Source organism: Panthera onca, chromosome A1 (genome assembly GCF_046562875.1).
Source record: "Panthera onca isolate mPanOnc1 chromosome A1, mPanOnc1 haplotype 2, whole genome shotgun sequence".
Classification (NCBI taxonomy): domain Eukaryota; kingdom Metazoa; phylum Chordata; class Mammalia; order Carnivora; family Felidae; genus Panthera; species Panthera onca.
In genome coordinates, this window is record NC_138339.1 from 501,258 (window position 1) to 520,302 (window position 19,045).

Below are 19,045 nucleotides of genomic sequence, written 5' to 3' on the forward strand. Positions count from 1 at the left end.
GGTTCTTTTGATTATAGCCATTCTAATGGGTGTGTAATGGTATCTTACTGTGGTTTTGTGTTTTCTTAATGGTAAATGATGTCGATGTGCTTATCTGTCACCATGGATCCTCCTTGGTGAACAGTTGGTTCAAATCTTTTGCCCATTTAAAAAGTTAAAACACTGTGTCATTTTTCTCATAATGGAATTTTGAATTCTTTATATATTCTGGACACAAGTATACGATTTGCATATATTTCTGCCTTTGGCTTATGTTTTCATTTTCTTAATGGCACCCGTTTGAAAAGCAAATGTTTTTAATTTTGATGAGAAGCAGCTGCATTAATATACGGGCCTAAAAGGAGTCAGCCCTGCTGGCTTGATTCTGTGGATAGTGAACATACAAATGATATAACACACGTGCACACCACACACCAAACACACATGTACTGCGCTGCACACACACACCATGTACACATGCACACATACACATGCACTCAGTCACACACACACACACACGCACCGTATCTCACACTAAACACACACAGAACCACACACACATGCACTGCATCACATACTATGCACACGCAACCACACACATGTGCATCACATTATACACATCATGCACTCACACATGCAAACATGCAGTGCATCTCACACCAAACACATGCACACACACCGCATCACACACACCTGCACTGCATCACACAACGCACGCGCGCGCGCGCGCGCACACACACACACACACACACACACACACGGAATCGAAGATTGTGCCAACACAGAAGCAAAGGACTGTGTTTGAGAAGTCCCAGCTGCAAGGTGACACTGGGCACTGCCCCAGGCCCCGGAGAGCGCAGATGGTGAAGCAGAGGGGCACCCGCTACCTGTGGCATGCTTATTTTGAAGGACAGCTCTTTCCTCCCTGCTGGAACTTCTGGAGTCTTCTGATGGAGGTTCTGTGTCACATACTCGTACGTGCTCAACTTCTTGAACACTAGAGAGGAGAAAGGCGGAAACGGGCAGTTACAATTACGCAAGCGGGCAGAGTGGCCCACAGGCCACCACCCGGTCTTCCAGGGCTTCCCCCCAGGGTGCCGGGAGCTGCCTCCTAACCCGGGGCGCCGGGAGGCCGCTGCATGGCCACCCCGGGGCCCACCTGGCCTGTGGGAGGCAAGCGGTAGCTCGTCACAGCCCCAAGGCTGCTGGCGCCCCGTCCCAGGAACAGCTGCCCTGCAGCCTTCCAGGCCCACAAAGCCAGTGTGGACCCGGACGCTGGCTCCGGCACTGTGGCAGAAGCACCCCGGGTCACTGAAAGGACATCTGAGACCCGGGTCTGTCAACAGACAGCACCGTCCACGAAACGGGTTCTGTGCCTGCTTCAGCAGAGGCACCCATCCTCCCACTTCTCTTTCCCTAAAACCAACACGAGGACAGATGGCTTCTAATTATTTCTGGAAAGGGAGAAGGGCCGCCCACAGAAGCCTATTTGCAGCTGGAGGAGCAGACGGAGGGTGGGCTGCCCCCACACCCGCGTGGAGCCCGTTCCCTTCCCTGGGTGGTGTGTACAAGTGCGTCTGTCTGTGTTTGCTTTGGCTTGCTGCTGGACTCCACCTGGCTCTTACTGGTCCTCCCACCTCCCCCAGAACCTGTGTGAGGGCGTCATTTGCGCCTGGCCACACGCTCGCGAAAACACTCGTTCTCTCGCAGGGATTGCAGGGACGGACGGCTGCCATCGCCGTCGGGTGGCAAGTACACACTGTGTGTTCCCCAGAGCTCACACTCGTCCAGAGTTTTGTGTAAACGCCTTCATCTGACAGTAGCGAGAGGAGATGTGGCTGGGGAGGGAGGCCAGAGTGCGGTGTGCACCGAATGAGCGTCTGCCATGTCCCCCCCCCCCCCGGCGACACTAGGCGACAACACAGCAGCCGGGGCCGCTCGTCTCTGGGATGCTCTGTGCCCCCGCTCGTGTGGAGGCGGCTTTCCCCACACTCCTGCTGCTGGCACCCCGACATCCGTGCGTCTTCCTGGGAGGTCTTGCCCTCACCAACGCTGCACTCTGCTCGTGCTGCAGCCTCGTCAGGATGTCCTTCCCCCAAACTTCAGCGTGGGGCATCCAGCTGCCCACGGCTTCCGACAGGCCCCCCAGCAGCCCCCACACCCCACCTCAGGGTATTTGCGTCACACCGTCCCTTGGAGAGTGAGTGGCCCCAGCGCCTTGCACAAGAGGTGAGGGGCGTCACTTCCATGACTGGGCTACAAAAGGCCGGCTGCCCCCTCGTGCTGGAGCGTCCTGGTGGGAGGCGGCACCGGCCAACAACTCACGGGGAACTGAGGCCAGGAACTGGCCTGCCAACACCCTGGCGTGGGTCCCGGTCGGATGAGACCACGGCCCTCCTCACACCTGGCGGAAGCCTTGTGGCCAAGCAGGGCCAGTGGACCCAGCTAAGCTATGCTGAACCCATGACCCACAGAGACTGCAAGGTGATAACTCTGTTACTTCAAGCAGGGTAAGTTTACTGTAACAGTAGCTAAAAATCCAACTTTTTCTGGAAGTCTGTGCTTTGCTGTCCAAATACCCTGTAAACAGCACCTTGAGCCATAAGCTCCGTGTGCGTCTCCCTCCCCTACCCCCACAGTGAGTGTGGCACCACCAGCCTCCCTGTTGCTTGGGTTGGGGCCCTCTGGTCCCTCTCCCATTGGCCATCTGTCCCGTGGGCCTATTCTCCAGTCTCACATCCGTCTGTCCTGAGTGGCCGCAGTGGACTTCTGGACCTGCCCAGCTTGCCACCTGCCGGCTGTCATGTAGGCTGCAGCTGGGGCACTGTCCCCAAATGCACCCTTGTCCCCATTGGCCAGTGCGTGGAAGCTTTAGGATAAGGGCCTGGGCTGACCCACCTCTGGCTCTGGGTGCTGATTCTGGCTCTGGCTCTGCCAAGGACACTCCCTGCGCCGGACCTGCTCCGGCAGCCACGCGGGGCCCCCACTGCCACCTTCTCCCTTGCGGAGGCCACAGAGAGAAGTCGTGCCCTCCCCCGGGCCACGGCATAGTGGGGCCTGCTGCACGCAGTGCTGCGTGGACTCCAAGAAATGGCCAGTGTCCCTGCAGCGAGCTGGGTCAGCAGATACCCTGTCGCCGGCTCACTATTTTTCATTGTTAGGACTTGGTGCTTCTCTAAATCCCCTGTTCTTTTTTTAATGGTGCCTGTTCCTGCCTCACACGTTCTGCTCCCTTATCTAACTTACTCCTAGGCCCTCTCGTGTCCTCTGCAGGCCTCAGAGCAGAATGAGCCCTGCTGTCCCTCTAGGGGTGTCTCTTCCTGTGATTTGTCTGATGTGCTCGTTTCTAGCAGGGGCCAGCAGACCTTGTCGTGGGCCGTGTTGGAACGCAAGGGACAAAGACTGGAGTGGGGGTCAGGACACGTACTTAAGAAGAGGTGGAAGATGAGCAGGTGTCCAAGCAGCAGGAGGCTGAGGGCGGACAGCAGCAGGACGAACACCCCAATGCCCAGGACCACCAGGGTCTTCGTCTTTACAGGGAACAAAGGAAGGAACAGCAGCCAAGTGTCCTTGGAGACGTCTGCGGAGGCAAGGGAGACGTGCGTGCATCCAGCACCTGGGGCATGGCCAGCCCCTCCTTGGGAGGTGGGGGAGGGTGAGCAGCCCGAGGGAGCCTCTCCCCCGCCCCAGTGTGTGCCCTACCTCACCCAGGTGCCCTTGCAGCCCCCTGACTGAGGTGGGTGTCGCAGCCCCACTTTACGGGTCTGGAAGGTGAGGCTGGGAGAGGATAACTAAGGGTCCGGGTCGCAGAGCCTGACCCCCTGCCTGGCTGAACCCCCACCCTGTCCTGAGGGCCATGCCACTGTGCCAGGCCCTCCCCGTTCTCAGTCAGCCGCCCTCACAGGGAACTGCAAGGCAGTAGCCAGCGCCTTGGGACATTTCCAGGATGTGGTCCTCTGGGCCCCGAGGGCTGCTGATACTTCCAAACTTAAGTGTGAGGAAAGCACTGAGGAATCTGCAGGCAGGCCCATGGAGATGGAATCCAGCTGAAACGCTCTCATCCCACCACAGAGTCTGAGAGGTACTGATTCCAGTCCCTTATGTGGCGTGGAAAGTGGCCGCCAGGCCCGTTGCGCGCCTCGGGGGCTGCAGCGCAGTGTGCGTGAAGCCGGATGTACCGTGGGGTGGCCGGCCACGTGCTTGTCCCCTCAGCCGTGATGTCTTGATGACTCCCACCAATGAGAGCAAAGTGCCCCAGGGAACTGGCGGGTAAGCAGCCCCATGGAATCTTCTGGAACAGCAAACCCAGGAGATTGCCTCAGTCGTCAGGCAATCATGTGCAGCACATCCACAATGGGTCCGGGGCCAGCAAGTTCCCAGAGAGAAGCACCTTCGGAGACCAGGCTGCCCTCTGTCCTGCCAGCGTGTGGCAGCGAGGGTCCAGCCGACGCCCACATTGGGAGGAAGTAAGGACACGTGCCATGGAACTCGGGTGCGCTGAGGCTGCCCCTTACCATGTGCGAGCCACATTTCAGAGCGTGTTGGGGCGATGAGAGGCCCCGTGGCCGGAAGGACCTTCGCAGGGAAGCCCCGGCGCCCACCGGTGACTGTTCTGAGGCGGCGGTCACCGGCCAGCCCTTCTGCTCAGGCCGCGTGTGGAGACTGTCAGGAAGGATGGCAGGCGGAGGCCTCCAGCTGGCTGTGTGCAGAGTGCAGGCGGCTCTTCCCGCTGAGCAGGGCCGGGTCTCGCTGAGACCCCACTGTTCCCTTTTACCATGGAAATAGCCAGGATGCACTCCGGAGCAGGTGCAGGTCAGATGGCCCATCCCACGAGGGCTCATCCAGCCCAGGTGCAGTGCGGGCCTGGGGGTGAAGGTGCACAGGGCACGGTGCCCCTCCAGGAAGAGGGCATGGCCGTGACGTGCTCTGGAGAGAGGCCTGGACTGAGAAAGGAATCTTTGCTCTGCACCCTGAGGGCTGAGGTCGCCAAACACTCAGGACAGACACACGAGGTGCTCCACTTGGGGTCCTCCCTGCATCAGTGTCCAGGGCTGCTGTGACCGATGGCCATAGACCAGGCAGTTTCAGCAGCAGAGATGAAGCCCCGATGTCAGGCTGTTGCAGGGCCCGTCTCCCTCCGAGGCCACGGGGGAGGATCTATCCTTGGATCTAACAGCTTCTGGGGCTCCAGGCAACCCTGGGCTTGTGCCCATGTCCCCCCAGTCTCTTATAAGGATGTTTTCACTGGATCCAGGACCCCACACGTTGCCGGGTAACCCATGATCATCTCAGGATCCTTAATCACATCTGGGAGGACCCTCTCTCCAAATAAGGTCACGGTCACAGGCCCGGGGGGTGGGCAGTGATGGAAAGACCTTTGAGGCACATGTGTTCCCAAGGCCAGGCTCCTGGAGCCGCTCAGCAGACACCTGCAGCCACACACCACCCGGCACCTTCCCCAGGCAGCCCTGCCCTCCCGCCCCACCCTGCTCCCTGCCAAGACCAGCTGCTGGGTGATGGGCACGGGGCCCCAAACCTGCCTTCTGGTGCCTGGGGGCTGCTGCCCTCCTGCCCGGCCCCGCAGCTCAACCAGCTAGGGGGCGGGCCAGACTCATTCCCCCTCATAGGGAGAGCTTTCCCCGAAAGACAGCTGGAGAGGCTACCACCACGAGGGACCCGAGGGAAAGCAACGCCAGAGGGGGCCCCCCGCCCCGTACCTTCATAGAGGGGATGACTGCGCAGCACCTCCGGGTTGACAAAGTACTGGATGAAGACGTACAGCAGGATGGTGATCAGGCAGAGCAGGCTGGCCGAGGCAGAGACCAAGGAGCAGAAGAAGTATCTGCGGGGGCCAGAGCCTGACTCAGGGCTGGGCAAGGTGCCCCTGACCCCGAACCCAAGGCCCAGCCTTCTTCCTGTCTCCTGGCACCCGAGCTCCCCAGGGGGCGCCCTGAGGGCACCTCCAGTTTCTGTGCCCCCCTCCCACCCCGAACCCAAGGCCCAGCCTTCTTCCTATCTCCTGGCACCCGAGCTCCCCAGGGGGCGCCCTGAGGGCACCTCCAGTTTCTCTGTCCCCCTCCCACCCCCACGCGGCAGTGAGAAGGGCCCGGCCCGGCTCCCAGGTGGGTACACAGAGGCTCCGAGCAGGTCGGGCCACCCGCAGCTTCCTCCACACGCCGCCACCGCTCACCAGGGCTCCGCCAGGTCGGGGTCGGGACCACCACTCCTGCCCCCCACGTTGCACGGGACCCTGGGTGCTGTGCTTCCATCCAGAGGCATGGAAGCCCAGCAGGTCGGGAAGGCCAGGGGTGCTGGGACAGGCACCTGGCCAGCCAGCGGCCCACAGTGCACCATCTCCACACACCCTCCAGGGGCCTGTGCACACTTCTGTGCACAAGTGACATCTTGTGCTTTGGCAGGCATTAGACCAGAGTCACTCCTGTCCTCTTGCCTGTGCTCAGGACAGAGAACGATCTAACCATCCAAAAATTAAATTCTGGTCAGCAATTCTTGGAATAAGCTTCTGCTGCAAGGTCTTCCTTTGGGCTTTCTACCGTGGTGATATTTAAGGAAACTGTTTCTTTAGCATTTTCAATCTTCATCAATGTCTTTTCTCCAGCTGAAGTTTATCTGACTCCATTATTCTTTTCCAGAACATCTTGAGGTTTGTTTTTGTTTTTTTTTTTTTAACACATCTTTAGGCAGAGAGCTAAAATGTGAATGTCCTCAAAAGGTCATATAGATGTGGAGGGCAGCCTGCATTATGGCCCCTTGTCGAAGGCCCTGGAGGGCACGTGTCCTGTGTGTCCCGAGCCGCAGGGGGCAGAAGCCTGGCCCCACACCTGGCTCTGGTCCCCGGGGAGCCTGTAGTGTGCAGGGCAACTATTCCAGCCGACGGGCTCACCCTCAGCAGAAGGCCCTCGGCCATCCGCTGCTGCTGGCACCCGGCCAGAGGCGGCCCTCCCGGCAGGGTGAGGGCCAAAGCCACTCCAGCTGCACGTTCGGGGCCCGAAACGTCGCTGTCCCTGACTCCCGCGTCTGTGGTGCCTCAGCGCCCAGTCCAGGCACTTCCCCTGTGAAGGCACGTCCTCTCAGGAGCTTATCACACTTTGCCAACTGTTTTGGCCAACTCGTCTTCTAAATGCAGTCATTTCCTGTTGCTTTCTCTGCCTGACGGTGGAAGGGACAGGAGGGAGTCTGGGACTCCACGTGGACAGGGGTGGCCACGCCCTCACCAGGACCCCCGCACACAAGGTGCCCTCACTTCTGTGTACACTCCTTGCTGCTGACACTGCCCAGTGGGTAGGAGGGCTCCTAGGGCCCAGCCGTCCCCACCGGGAACTTCTGCAGCCTGTTGTGCCCGGAGGCCACTGTCAGGACCTCGGAACTCCACCCTGTGTGCCCTTTGGGGCCCGGTCCGCTTGGTCCTCCTCAGTGGCAGGGCCACAAACCCTCGCCCGTCCCCGACGGCTGACCAGACCTCAAGGCCACCAGCCTGTGGCATCAAGGCCTTAAGAGGAGCATCTGGGGGAGAGAAGAAAGCCCTGCTACCGTGAGGAGGCAGCCCCAGCTGGCCTGGGGCTCCTCCTCTGTAGGGGAGAGGGCGGCATGGGGGCTCCCAGGCCCCCGATTCTCATTAGACTTTTCTAATCATGACAGCTTTGCATTTCCTTCTGCTCAAAGCAGCAACGCTTTTCAAACCTGAACAAGTGGAGCATTTCTTGACTGGGCTGCACAGAGCATGGCCTTCCTGGACCGGGCTGCACGGAGCACAGACCACGACGCTCCAAGACCGGGTTGCACGGAGCACAACCCTCCTGGACCGGGCTGCACGGAGCACAGACCACGACGCTCCAAGACCGGGCTGCACGGAGCACACCTGCTATGAGTGGTGGGTGAGCAGTGGAGCCCCTTGCAGCGCCATGAGCCGGCGAAGGCCACTCTGAACTAACCGGGGGAGCCCCTGCGACTTTCTTGGCCACTCACAGCCTGGGCCCTAGCACGTGGGGTCCTGGCGAAGCCCGTGCAGGACTGAACACCTGCTCCCAGTGCAGCCTCGGCCCACATCCTCTGTGCTCTGACGGCCTCCCGGGAGAAAGCGCCCGGGTCCAGGCCAGCGGGTCGAGGACAAGTCAGCTCGGCCTGAGCCCCTCTGGATGGGGCTGGGCCTCCACATTCGGGAGGGGCTCCAGGCCAACACATTTCAGAGCCAGACAAGGAGAATAGAAAGACGCTAAGGACCGCTGTGCTGGGGACAGCACGGGACTCCCCCCACTGCCTGTGGCCCCCACCCTCTTACCCATGAGGCCCCCAGCCTGCAGGACCCCTCTCTCTGGGCCCCCTCCCCCCTCCCCCTGACCAATCCCCCTCCCTCCCCCAGTCCTTTCACCCTCCCCCCTGCCAAGTCCCACCTCCCCCTTCCCTAGCACCCCACCCCTCTCCCCTGCCGAGGACCTCCTCTCCCTCCCCCAGGACCTCACCCCTCCCCACTTCAAGGTCCCCCCCCCCCCCCGCCCCAGCCCTGCAATGCCCTTATCCCACTTCCCTGCTGGGTCTCCCTCTCCCTCCCCCAGGACTCTGCCCTTCCCTCCCGGACCTCCCCCTCCAGCCCCTCACCTATAATTCCTGCCCCCTACACAGTTGTTAAGCCATTTGCAGTGGTGGTCAAAGTCAGATACACATTTGTTGCAGGCCCTACAGTGTTTAGCCTTCTTGTTCCTAGAAGGAAGAATTCACATGAGCAGCCCGTTTGCAGCATGTGCGGGAGGAAGACAGGGTCAGAAGGGAGAGACAGGTGGCAGGGAAGACCAGGCCCCAGGCGGGTTATCTTCCCTCAGCCACGCCTGCCACACGGTGCCACCAGCTCCCATCCTGAGCCACAGGCCTCCCTCCCAGGCTGCCTGCTGAGCCTTCAGTGCTCTGACTAGCCCAGGTGGGGTTCCGGTGGGGGGGCTGGGACTCATCTGAGCCCCTAGATGGGTGAGGGGTCCTGCGTGTCTCAGGGCCACTGCTGCTCATTCAAGGAAAGCAGCACCAGTCAGCTGCATGGAAACAGAAAGGCCGGGGCAGGACCTGCCTGTGCACAGCACGGGGAGGGGACGGGTCCACATGGCAGGGGCCGCGGCCTCGGGGCTGCCTGCCCCCACACGCTGGGTACTCACACGGTGACCTCACACAGGTGGCAATATTGGTTCTCGATGACATGCGTGTGTTTGGATGGGTCGAAGGTGGGTACGGGCTCCGAGTAGTTCTTGAGCCGTACGTTGGTTTCAGCAGGATCGATGGAAATTGCAAGCAAGTGGACCACGAAGTGGAAACAGAAAAGCCCACCAGTCACCTGGGCGTGAGTGTGTCAAGGAACGTGCGGCCAGGCCTGGTCAACACGGCGAAGGTGCCCGCTCAAACTAGAAGCAGGACCCTGGAGGCGCCTGCTTGCGGCCTGAGGGTGTGGACCCCACATTCACCAAGGCAGCAAGGGAAGGCCCTCAGGGGCCAGCGGCCACCACGCTGGGTGCCAAAGTCGTGGGGCTTCTTTGGGCAGCAGAGATGCTCAGAGCACGTGTGTCGGGGGAAGAAGACAGTGTATCATCAAAAAATGGAGGGGAGCAGGGAGGGCTCACACGGCCAGTCTGCACGGTCTGTCTGGGTCTCATATCGTCTCTCCTCGCCCCTAGGCCCCTCTGGCTCTCTGGCACCCACTCCCGCCGTGGCACCCAGGGTAAAACCAGTCCCCGGGCTCCCATCCTCCTCCTCCCCTTCGGGACCAACACACTGTCTGTCCCCTTGGAAACCAAACAGACGAGGTGGAAGCCGCCTCCCTGTCAGCCCTGCCCTGCTTCCCAGGACCAGTGCTGAATGGGAGGGTTCAGGGTTTACAGGCTGGGTTCCAGGGTGTGGCAGGGGGAAATGACCCAGCCCGGGAGGCGAGGCCACAGTGCACGGGGTTCTGCCGGGATCTGACAGGGGTGGGGGTTCGGAGCAGGGGGCTGGGGCTACTGCTCAGTCCTGCGGGAAGCCCCCTCGGGGTCCTCCTCAGACCTGCCAGCCGCCGCTGCCTCAGCCTCTGCCTCCGCCTCCACGGGCCTGGGGCTGACAGGCGGGGTCCTGCCTCCACAATGCACTAGCCTGAGCGGGAGGCTGCTTCTGGCCCAAATCGCTCATTCCTCCCTCGCCCTCCAGCCTCTAGGTACCACGTGCAGACCCAGGACTCAGGCTGCCAGATGACGGCATGGAGGCAATGGGGACCCAGCCCTGCTGGGGGAGGAGGGCGGGAGGAGGGCAGGCGAGAATGAGCTGAGGGCCATGAGGATCAGCCCAGGAAGCTGGTGCCCAGGCCAGGGGTGAGTGGAAGGGTGGCTGAGAACCAGCCGGGCCCTGGGGGACCTGCACGGGGGCACGAGACTGACCAGATCCCTCAGTGCCACATAAGGGATGTGGTGACACCAAGGCCCTTCCTGTGGCCACAGGACCCTGCAGGGCTGGGTAAGGCCTGAGCCTCCCCTGCTCTGCTGTTCCATTCAGGGTATGGGGCCGCGGCCAGGTGGTCAGGGGCCTGGTCAGGCTCTGCCACCACAGATGGAGACACCAACACAGTGCTGGCACGCGGTCTCCCTGCACCTGCTCCCTGAAGCCCGAGGCGCTGGGTGGAGGCAAGCACTGTTTGTGTGGTTACTGGGGTAGCAGGTCCTGAGCACAGGGGTCCGGCCCAGGACAAGAGGTGCGGCAGGAAGGCCCCTTCCTCTGTCGCATCAGAAATAGGCAGGCAAGGGGTGGGGGAGGGACTGAGGCGTTGGGGCCCTTGGAGACGGTGTAGGGGCAACGTGGCCTGCACTCTAGTCTCAAACTGGAGGCAGCAAGGCCCCTGACCTGAGCCTGATTTTCCCCTCATGTCCCAACCCTGCAGGTGCCGTGGCCAGGCCACTACCAGAACGTGTCCCCCAGGAACAGAGGGGCAGCCCCCCGCCATGTGGTAGGCAAGCCCCCTTAAGCACGAACACAGGTTCAGGGCAGGTCACCCGTGGGAGTGACGTGGGCGAGCAAAAGGCCACCACCGCGTTTTGCCTGGCCATTCACTCCGCCAGCCACTTGGCTGAGAAGTGTCAGCAGGTGGGCACCACACCAAAGTTCTGCCCCCACATTCAGATGCCCGGGTTATGGGTGTCTCTCAGGTTGCAGAGAATAACAAAAAGTAAAAGGCACAAGGTAGGAGGTCTCCAGCGGCAGAAGGCCAGGCCCTGCCCTCGAGGCCCCATCCCCTTAGCGACAATCTGTGTTTGGTAAACACACAGCTCCGCCAGCCCAGGACACACGCCCTCCCGACCTTCCTTTCAGGTCCTTCCGGTTCTGCGGCAGGAAGGGGTGAGGCGCCCCCCAGAGCTCCCACCACCCCCCACCAGCCCTGCAGTCCCTGAGGCTAACCTAACCAGGGGTTTCGCCTGGCCACGGCGCAGGCTCCCAGACTAAGACTCCCAGACTAAGACGGGTCACGTCAGAGGCCAGTCCCTCAGCACAGGGACCCTCCGGGGCCCTTCGCAGGGGCAGGGCTGTGGGGGAAGCTGGCCGCTGAGGTCAGCGGGGAACCAGGGGTCCGCCTCCTCTGCTGTGTCTTCTGGAGGTGCAAAACAGACCCTGCCCTCCCTCCTGGGGCAGCAGTCCCTGCAGCGCCGAACGACGGTGGCGCCCCCCGGTGGCCAAGCGCTGCGGAGCCTGAGGGGGAAGAAAGCCAGCCAGAACCTGGGACTCGGGCCAGCCAGGGGCTCCTGGGAGAAAGGGTGTGCAAGTGAGCTCGGGGCGTCCTCTGGGCCCGAAAGCAGGTGAGTTCTCAGAGTGCTCCCTGGACAGAGAACACAAGGCAGCTCGAGAAGGCCCCAGAACAGGCTGAGCCACAGCGAAGGGAGAAGGGAGACAACGGATTAGAACCCAGAACGCAAACAAACCCACAGTCAGGGACGGAGGTTAGGATACAGATAGAGGGGCAGCTGGAGGCAGCAAGGAGGCCAGGAACTGGCCCTCCCCGGAGCTGGCCCCTGCCGACACTGAGGGCTTCTGGTCCCAGAACGAGAGAGGGCTCCCTCTCAGAACTGGGAGATGTTTCGCTGTGGTGCGAGTCCCAGTGAGAGTGCCATTCTGACCAGGAAGTCGTGGCTCGGGCACTGCTGGCCTTCGTGCTGGGACACAGAGAGGAGACCCCTCGCCACATGCGAAGCGCGAACTGTGCCCGGATTCTGAATTTAAAAAACCCGACAAAGCAGGTTTTGGGGACCAGTAGAGAAATCTACAAGGCTGGCCGACTTCTGCCCATCCTCTTGTGTGGGAAAGACACAAGTTACACGGGGCGATGTGGGGCGTGGGATGTTGGCTTGGCAGGCCCCACCTAGCGTCGCCAGCCCTGGGCCACAGGCCTAGAAGTGGGGCAGCTGCATCCGGACACACAGGACCCACATTCCCAGCTCCGTGCCACTGGATCAGACACCCGGAGGGCCCCACAGGGGGAGGCTGGCCAGATCGGGGGCTGCGTGGCGCTGGGGGGGCAGCAGGCTTGCGCGTCAGGCCGTGGGGGACGCCCAGGCTCACTGGTGGGGTTGGCCAGCGGTGGCCCCCGGAGCGTGGATGCGCTGGCAGAACTGAGGTCCGTCACCCACAGGGTGAGGTGTGAGGAGGGGGCAAGGCTGGCGATGCCCGCCTGGCCGGGGGAGGAGCACTCGGCTGCACCTGCCACGCTCCACCAGGGGGCCTGCGCGCCAGCCCCAAGTGCGTCCCCGACGCCCGCCCACCTGGCCTGAAGCCTACTCTGGTGACACGTCTGGAGCCTCCTTTCTAGGCCACCACGGGGTTCACAGTCCCCACTGTGGCCTACGTGGCTCCTAGCAGCCGGCGGGTTTTCTCTCTGGCCTCGGCCACTCCAGGCCCAGCCAACACCCGCCACCAGACTCACCTGTCGCAAGAGGGACGCGGTTATAATCGGTGTCTTCCTCGCACCCCTGGCGTGGCTCCCCCGCCAGCCAGCCTGACCCAGCCCACTGCAGACCTGCAGACAAGCGGGGCCCACATGGGGCACCTCAGACCCTGAGAACGAACGCCATGTGAATCCCTGGGACTCAGCCTTCAGTTTCTGAGCCAGCCCTGCGACCCCTCTGCGACCCTTTCCTGTCGTCCAGGCTGCCTGCCTCACCCCAAAGCCCCTCCAGCCCTGGCCCCCAGGCGTGCTCTCCCTGCACTGACGGCAGGCAAGCAGCAGACACTCCTGTGCTTTTAGCCCCGGCCCCAAGCCAGGGAGCCACACAGAGAACGAACGTAAGGTTTCAGGCAGCGTGGCCGTGGCGGGTGTCTGAGGTGAAGAGGAGGAGCGGGGTCGCAGAACAGGGGTCGCAGCGGGGGCTGGTAGGCGTGGCAGGGCCCCGAGCCAGATCTGGGGCAGGGCCCGCGGGGAGCCTCCCTGGGACAGCGGGCGCTGCTCCCACAGTGAAGGATACACCATAGATGACCAAGTTCCAGTCAGGCGGCAGCAAAGGGACGAAGATACCGAAGTTGGCGAAGGCCAAGATGAACAGCGTGATCCAGGCCACCGCCTGGAAGGTGTGCAGGGGCCACGACCAGCCATTCACTCTGGACCAGCGGCGGGGCGAGGCCTGCTTCCTGCTGGCTTCCCGCAGGGCCCCTCTCTGGCTCTGGCTGCACAGATCCATCTGCGAGACGGGAGGAGGGTCACCCCCACCCCCAGGGAAACCGAGGAAAAGATTGCAGGAAAAGCAGAGCCTATGACAACGCGACACTTTTGTGTGCTGAAATCCTCAGGGAATCTTCTGCAAGTTTCCCTTGAGGACAGAACAAGAGACCGCGTTCCTGCTGCAGAACAAAGGCCTGCTGACCAAGGGGCTTCTGGGGTCTCTGGGCACTCTGGGGACACCCAGGTCGAGCTGAGGGGCTGGGAGGGAGCCGTGGCCACTTCTGGCCAGGTGTCCGGCTGTTGGAGAAGGTGAGCCACATCACAGCCGCCTCTGGCAGAGCCGAGGGTCCTGGGGACTTTGCCTCATTAGGGAGGATTTCTGCCACTCTTCTCGGGGTGTGGGGCCAGGCAGGGCTTACCTGATCACTGAGACCCCTGGGGGACCACAGAGACCATCCCACATGGACGGCGAGGCCAGCACCCCGGGGGTTGGAGCGCAGAAAGGCACCGTGTTACGAATGACACGATTCCTGCGTGAAAACAACATTTGGATGGAAGTACCGGCCAATGGGAAGGATGCTTCTGAAAACCAAACCCCACTAACGGGGAGGTGGGCTCTAGGGCGTAACCGCAGACCTCGGCCCAGGGAGGTGAAGCAGGGACGTGGGAGAAACCGGATGTGCCGTGGAGGATGGCAGTGGAGACGGCACTTATCTTGTCGAAGGAGCGACGGGGTGCGGACAGGACACGAGGGCACAGGGAAGGCACAGGAGGGCGCACGTCGGCCCAGGAGCCCGTGGAAGGCAAGGGCGGGCCGCGTCCTACGGGGCTTCCCAGGACAGAAATGGCATCACTGACGCGTGGAAACCCTGAGGTTGCAGCTGGCATTGGATTTGGTAAAACTTGAAGCAGAGCGAGTTTTCAAGCTCTGAGACTACTTTGAACCCCAACGGAGACAGCCAAAGTGTCACGGGAACATGGGACTGAGAGTGCACGCGTGGGGGCACCGCAGCAGCACTCCTCGGAGGCCCCCCGGAAGCTTCCCTGCAGCCGACCTCAAAGCGGCACCAAGAGCAACACTCCACGGGGGGGCGAGCGCAGCCTCGGTCCCCGGGGCAGGACCACCGCGGCCTGAGTGTGAGGTCACAACCACGCACGCGGCCCAAGCAGCCGCGGCGGGAGGTGCACGCTTACCGTCACCGGGAGTGGCTGCGGCCGGCACCGCCAGTCACGTGGGCGCTGGTGAGCCGGGGGGTCTGGAGAGAGCAGCTGCAGGTGGTGCATGGGCCTCGCCCCGGGCCCCCTGGCGGGGCAGGTGCTCGGCTCGAACACCCCCTTGGATCTGCCGGTTCGGTTTTTCGCTCTCAGAAGATTCCAGCAGTTGTCACCAGGACAAATACACAGTTACCAACAAACGCACGGGCTCCTGACTCCTGCCGGGACCAGATGGCACAGTTAACGTGGGCTCCGCGTGTGCACGAGACACCCGTGCGGACACGTCCATCCACACGCGGAACACACGTGCACACGCAACACACCGCACATACCACATACGTGACAGACCACACACATACACGTGGAACACACGCACCAGAGACATACACGTGCACCACACGTACAGCACGCACACAAGACACACACACACACTCACAGCTTAGGCACACAAGATTTCTCGGCTCACTTCTCGTTCCTGACCTTTCTCGTGCTATTTCCTCAGCCTGGAGCCACGTCGTTTCCCCCCCCCCACCCCCCGCTAATGGCCATCTCTTGCCTTTGGAGCCTGTGCTGGCGTCACTCCCTAGACGACCTCCTAACCGCCCCCCCCCCCCCCCCCACCAGATCTGAGCCAGGCCCCTGTCCACTCCTTCCGCAAATGCCGGGACTGGTCCTCCGGATTCAGGCCGCAGGAAGGGGACCTAACGATCTCCCTCTTGGGCAGACTCGGTGGGGCCTGAGTCCCTTCTTAGCCCAAGCTCAGTTCCTGACGTTCGTTTTTCGTCATTCCTAAGGGTTTAGTCCAGGTTTTGGTGTGAGACGTGTTGGAGCCGCAATGCTCCCACAAGGCCATCGTCACCTCCACGTCCCCAACAAGAACATGGCCGACTCACAGAAGCTTCGAGCAGAGGCTGCTGCGCTGGCCCAGTGTGACTGTGGACGGTGACCCTGCCCCCTGCCAGACAGACACCGTCACACCATGCTCTCTGAACAGGGCGTCCTGGGCACACCTGCGTGTTTGTGATATCACAGCCTGGCAAACGTGACCTTCTGAAACCTGACACAGGTCCTGACAGCCCCCGAATCATTGTTTCATCCTGTGTCCTGCTTGGGGATGCGCACAGGTTACGCTTCTGCGTTCTCTGGTCACAGTAGAAGCAGGAGACACCTACCCTGCTGGGAGACAGGACCCGCTCCACTTCCTTCCTGGTCAACAGTCCAGGCAGGACTGAGGATCAAGGGCTCACTCGGCCCAGGTCTGAGAAACAACAAAGGCCCGGTTGCCGTGGCAATGATGGAGCCCAAGGCGCCTCATAAAGCCAGGGCCGGCCCCACCCTGGGGCCCCCACAGCCAACGGGGGGCAGGGCGGGTCCAGCTACAGACACCCTGTAGAGAAGGCCCGGGGCCCCCACAGCCAGCTGGGGACACCCTGCACAGAAGGCCCCCGTGGCCGGGGCGGGGCCAACTTCTGGTCTGGGTCAGTCCTACATCCAGCCTGACTACCTGGGCTTCCGCGTCCTCAACACGTACCCCCTTTGGCCCAACACGCCGTGCGGAGCGATCTTCAGGAGCAAAGCATCCCTGGGGATGACAGGGACGCTGATCCTGGCAGCCTTGTCTGACCACAGGCGGGCGAGAGGAGACAGGGCCCAGGATGAGGGGCCGCAGGGAATGAGGGCGCTGGAGGCCGGTGGCCAGGCGGGGGAGGGGAACACGGCTGCCCCCTCTGGGCCCTGCACACCAGCACCCGCCCGCGGGCAGCCCCGGGTTGGCGCCCACACAGCTCTGCGTGCTAACCTCCACCTGGAACCACATCCCAGGGACTCCCGTGCCCAGGCCTGCCGGCCACCACTGTCCACGGCGCTCCCCCGGGCCAGGCCAACATGCCACCAGAGACCCAAGGCAGACGACAGGCTGCCTGACCAGGGTCTCAGACCCCCAAGAGCCCAGCCATCCGCACGGCAGAGGCCGCGGAAGGTGGGAGATGCCAGTAACTGAACACAGTTCAAGTTCAGGGCAGGGCACCCGCCAGAGTGTAGGCCTCCCACAGTGCACTCACTTTGGAACGGCCACGTCTGACACGGCATGTGAGTGTCGGCTGTGAGGCCACCACTCCCACCGGCAGAGCTCAAGCTGCGGCAAAGTGCAGTCTTTACGGCGCTTGAAAAGTGCGAAGACGAGCAAGGTCTCGGCCTTTTGCGCAGAACGTCCTTCCCCAGATACGCCTGTGTGCAGGCTGCTGGCCCCTCGCTGGGCTTTTTTCTGGGGCCTGTGACCTCAACCCCTCGACTCGGCAGACCCTGAAAGAGGCACCGGGGAGTGGGGCAGGGGAGGCACTACCCCAGGGGTCCCCCGAGTCTGCAGGCGGTCGGGCCTCCCGGCTGACCTGGAGCCACGGTGACCTCAGCCACTCACACCTATGAGAAATGTGCCTCCGAAAGAGACACCTTCGCTCCATGAGAAAAACTCCAGAAGCTACAACACTAAGAAACAGACCTCAACCCAGAGCCGTAACCCCCATCCGGGACAACCAGGACTTTTCCCATGCACGACTGCATGCCCTGAACTTCTAACGGGACAGGCGTGCTGTGGGCCCCACTCTGCAACCCACTCTTGTCCCCTCTGCTGCAGCCCAGCGTCCCCTTCCCTCGACGCAGACTTGCCCCTATTTTTAGGGCGCACAGAGCACTCCGAGTGTGATCCTCAACCTGCCTGACAGGAAGGTCATTCACAAGCTCTGTTACGGGCCGGCTGCAATCCCGCTGCGCACACACCTAAGCACCCAACCCCCAAAGGGTCAGCACTGGGGCCGGGGGCAGGGATGGCGGAGGAGTGGGGTGGAGCGCGGGACAGGTAGGCGCTGGCACTCACGTGCACACACACAGGCACCGACACACACACGCCAACACATGCACTCACACGTGTACGGACATAGACTCGCACACACTCTCACACGTGCTCACACGTGCACTAACACAATGTGCACGTGCACACTCGTGCACCAGAATAAACATGTGCACACGCGTGCTCACACATATGCTCACGTCACACGTACTCGTGCACACGGACGCACATACGAGACCGCACAGGCATGCACACTCACACATGTGCACACTCTCCCCCTCACTGGTCGTTTGGAGTGTGGCTTCCCACAGAAAAGGCAGCAAGATGAACCCCCGTCACCTGGCACTGTCTGCCCAGACAGCCTCTCCCCGGAGAGTCAACAGCATGGTTGAGGTGCTGTGGCGCTCCCGTGCATCCGTGGCTGACACGTGGCCAGTGTGGCTCTGAGGGACACTCCCCCTCTCTGGCCACCTGCCCCCAGTTATTCTGACCACCGAGAGCACCTGTGGGTTCGGACCTGGATCCTGCCAGCTTCCTGGGGCAGCAGGCCCAGGGAGGCACCCCGAGCCCCAGGTCCCCCCTTCACAGCTGTGACACACCCAGGAAGGAGCAGCCTGACCGTGGGGTCTGTCCCTCCTGGGGACTTGCTCCTTTGCCGGCACCTGCCACGGCTTCCTGACGCCTCGGCTATGCAGTGTTTTGCTCCCCTTCTCCTGAGGTTCCCAAGGGGCCCTACCGGCACGGCAGGCAGTGGCCAGCAGGGCTGGCCCACCCCGTGGCACTTGTGGGTCAGGGGACGTCATGCTGTCCACTGCCTCCGTCACACAAACCCCCTTCCCCCAGGATTCACTCTGCCTTGTGAGGTGACAGAAGCTCCAATCTTGTTTTAATATTTTGAAGTTTATTTTGAGAGAGACAGAAGTGTGCGTGTGTGCGTACAAGTAGGGGAGGAGCAGAGAGGGGGAAAGAGAGACTCCCAAGCAGGCTCCGCACTGTCAGCACAGAGCCCGACATGGGGCTTGGACCCACGAACCGGGAGATCATGACCCGAGCCAAGATCAAGAGTGGGACGCTTAAACGTCGGAGCCGCCCCGGCGCCCTTCCAATTCTGTTTTCAAAACGGAAGCCACCCGGAAGTTGTGCAGGGTGGGTAAGAGAGACAGACACACTGCGGGCGGAGAACGGGGCCAGACGCAGAGTCAACGCGGGAGGGTGAGCGGCCTGAACGGACGCTGCTGACCTCCTGCGCCGAAGGTTCTCGCCGAAAAGTCGCTCGGCAGTGGACACCCACAGGGGCGCCTGGGGGCTCAGGGTGGTTGAGCGTCCGACTGCGGCTCAGG

At 61.9% G+C, this 19,045-nt stretch overlaps 1 protein-coding gene and 1 long non-coding RNA gene across 6 annotated transcripts in view; both read right to left on the reverse strand.

Moving 5' to 3' along the window:
• The window catches only part of LOC132680634 (palmitoyltransferase ZDHHC11-like), a 38,325-nt gene extending 19,738 nt beyond the window's left edge, over positions 1–18,587 (reverse strand). The window contains exons 1-8 of one of the 5 annotated variants that reach the window (XM_081795921.1): positions 16,714–18,587; positions 14,840–15,698; positions 13,452–14,175; positions 9,141–9,316; positions 8,596–8,697; positions 5,697–5,821; positions 3,407–3,559; positions 867–976 (exon numbers count right to left, since the gene is read on the reverse strand). In XM_081795921.1, coding sequence (XP_081652047.1) covers positions 867–976; positions 3,407–3,559; positions 5,697–5,821; positions 8,596–8,697; positions 9,141–9,316; positions 13,452–13,664 — 879 coding nt within the window. In that variant the 5' untranslated portion in view covers positions 13,665–14,175; positions 14,840–15,698; positions 16,714–18,587. Of the gene's footprint in view, positions 1–866; positions 977–3,406; positions 3,560–5,696; positions 5,822–8,595; positions 8,698–9,140; positions 9,317–13,451; positions 14,176–14,839; positions 16,466–16,713 lie in introns of those variants that run through there. The other 4 variants (XM_078444079.2, XM_078444078.2, XR_013554527.2 and 1 more) reach the window with 4 other exon arrangements.
• LOC145715563 (uncharacterized) lies at positions 6,645–8,407 on the reverse strand. Its single transcript, XR_014137810.1, has 2 exons — positions 7,824–8,407; positions 6,645–7,793 (listed from the first exon to the last, which is right to left on the reverse strand). It is a non-coding gene; the product is annotated as an uncharacterized LOC145715563 (long non-coding RNA).
• Positions 18,588–19,045: the final 458 nt, after the last annotated feature.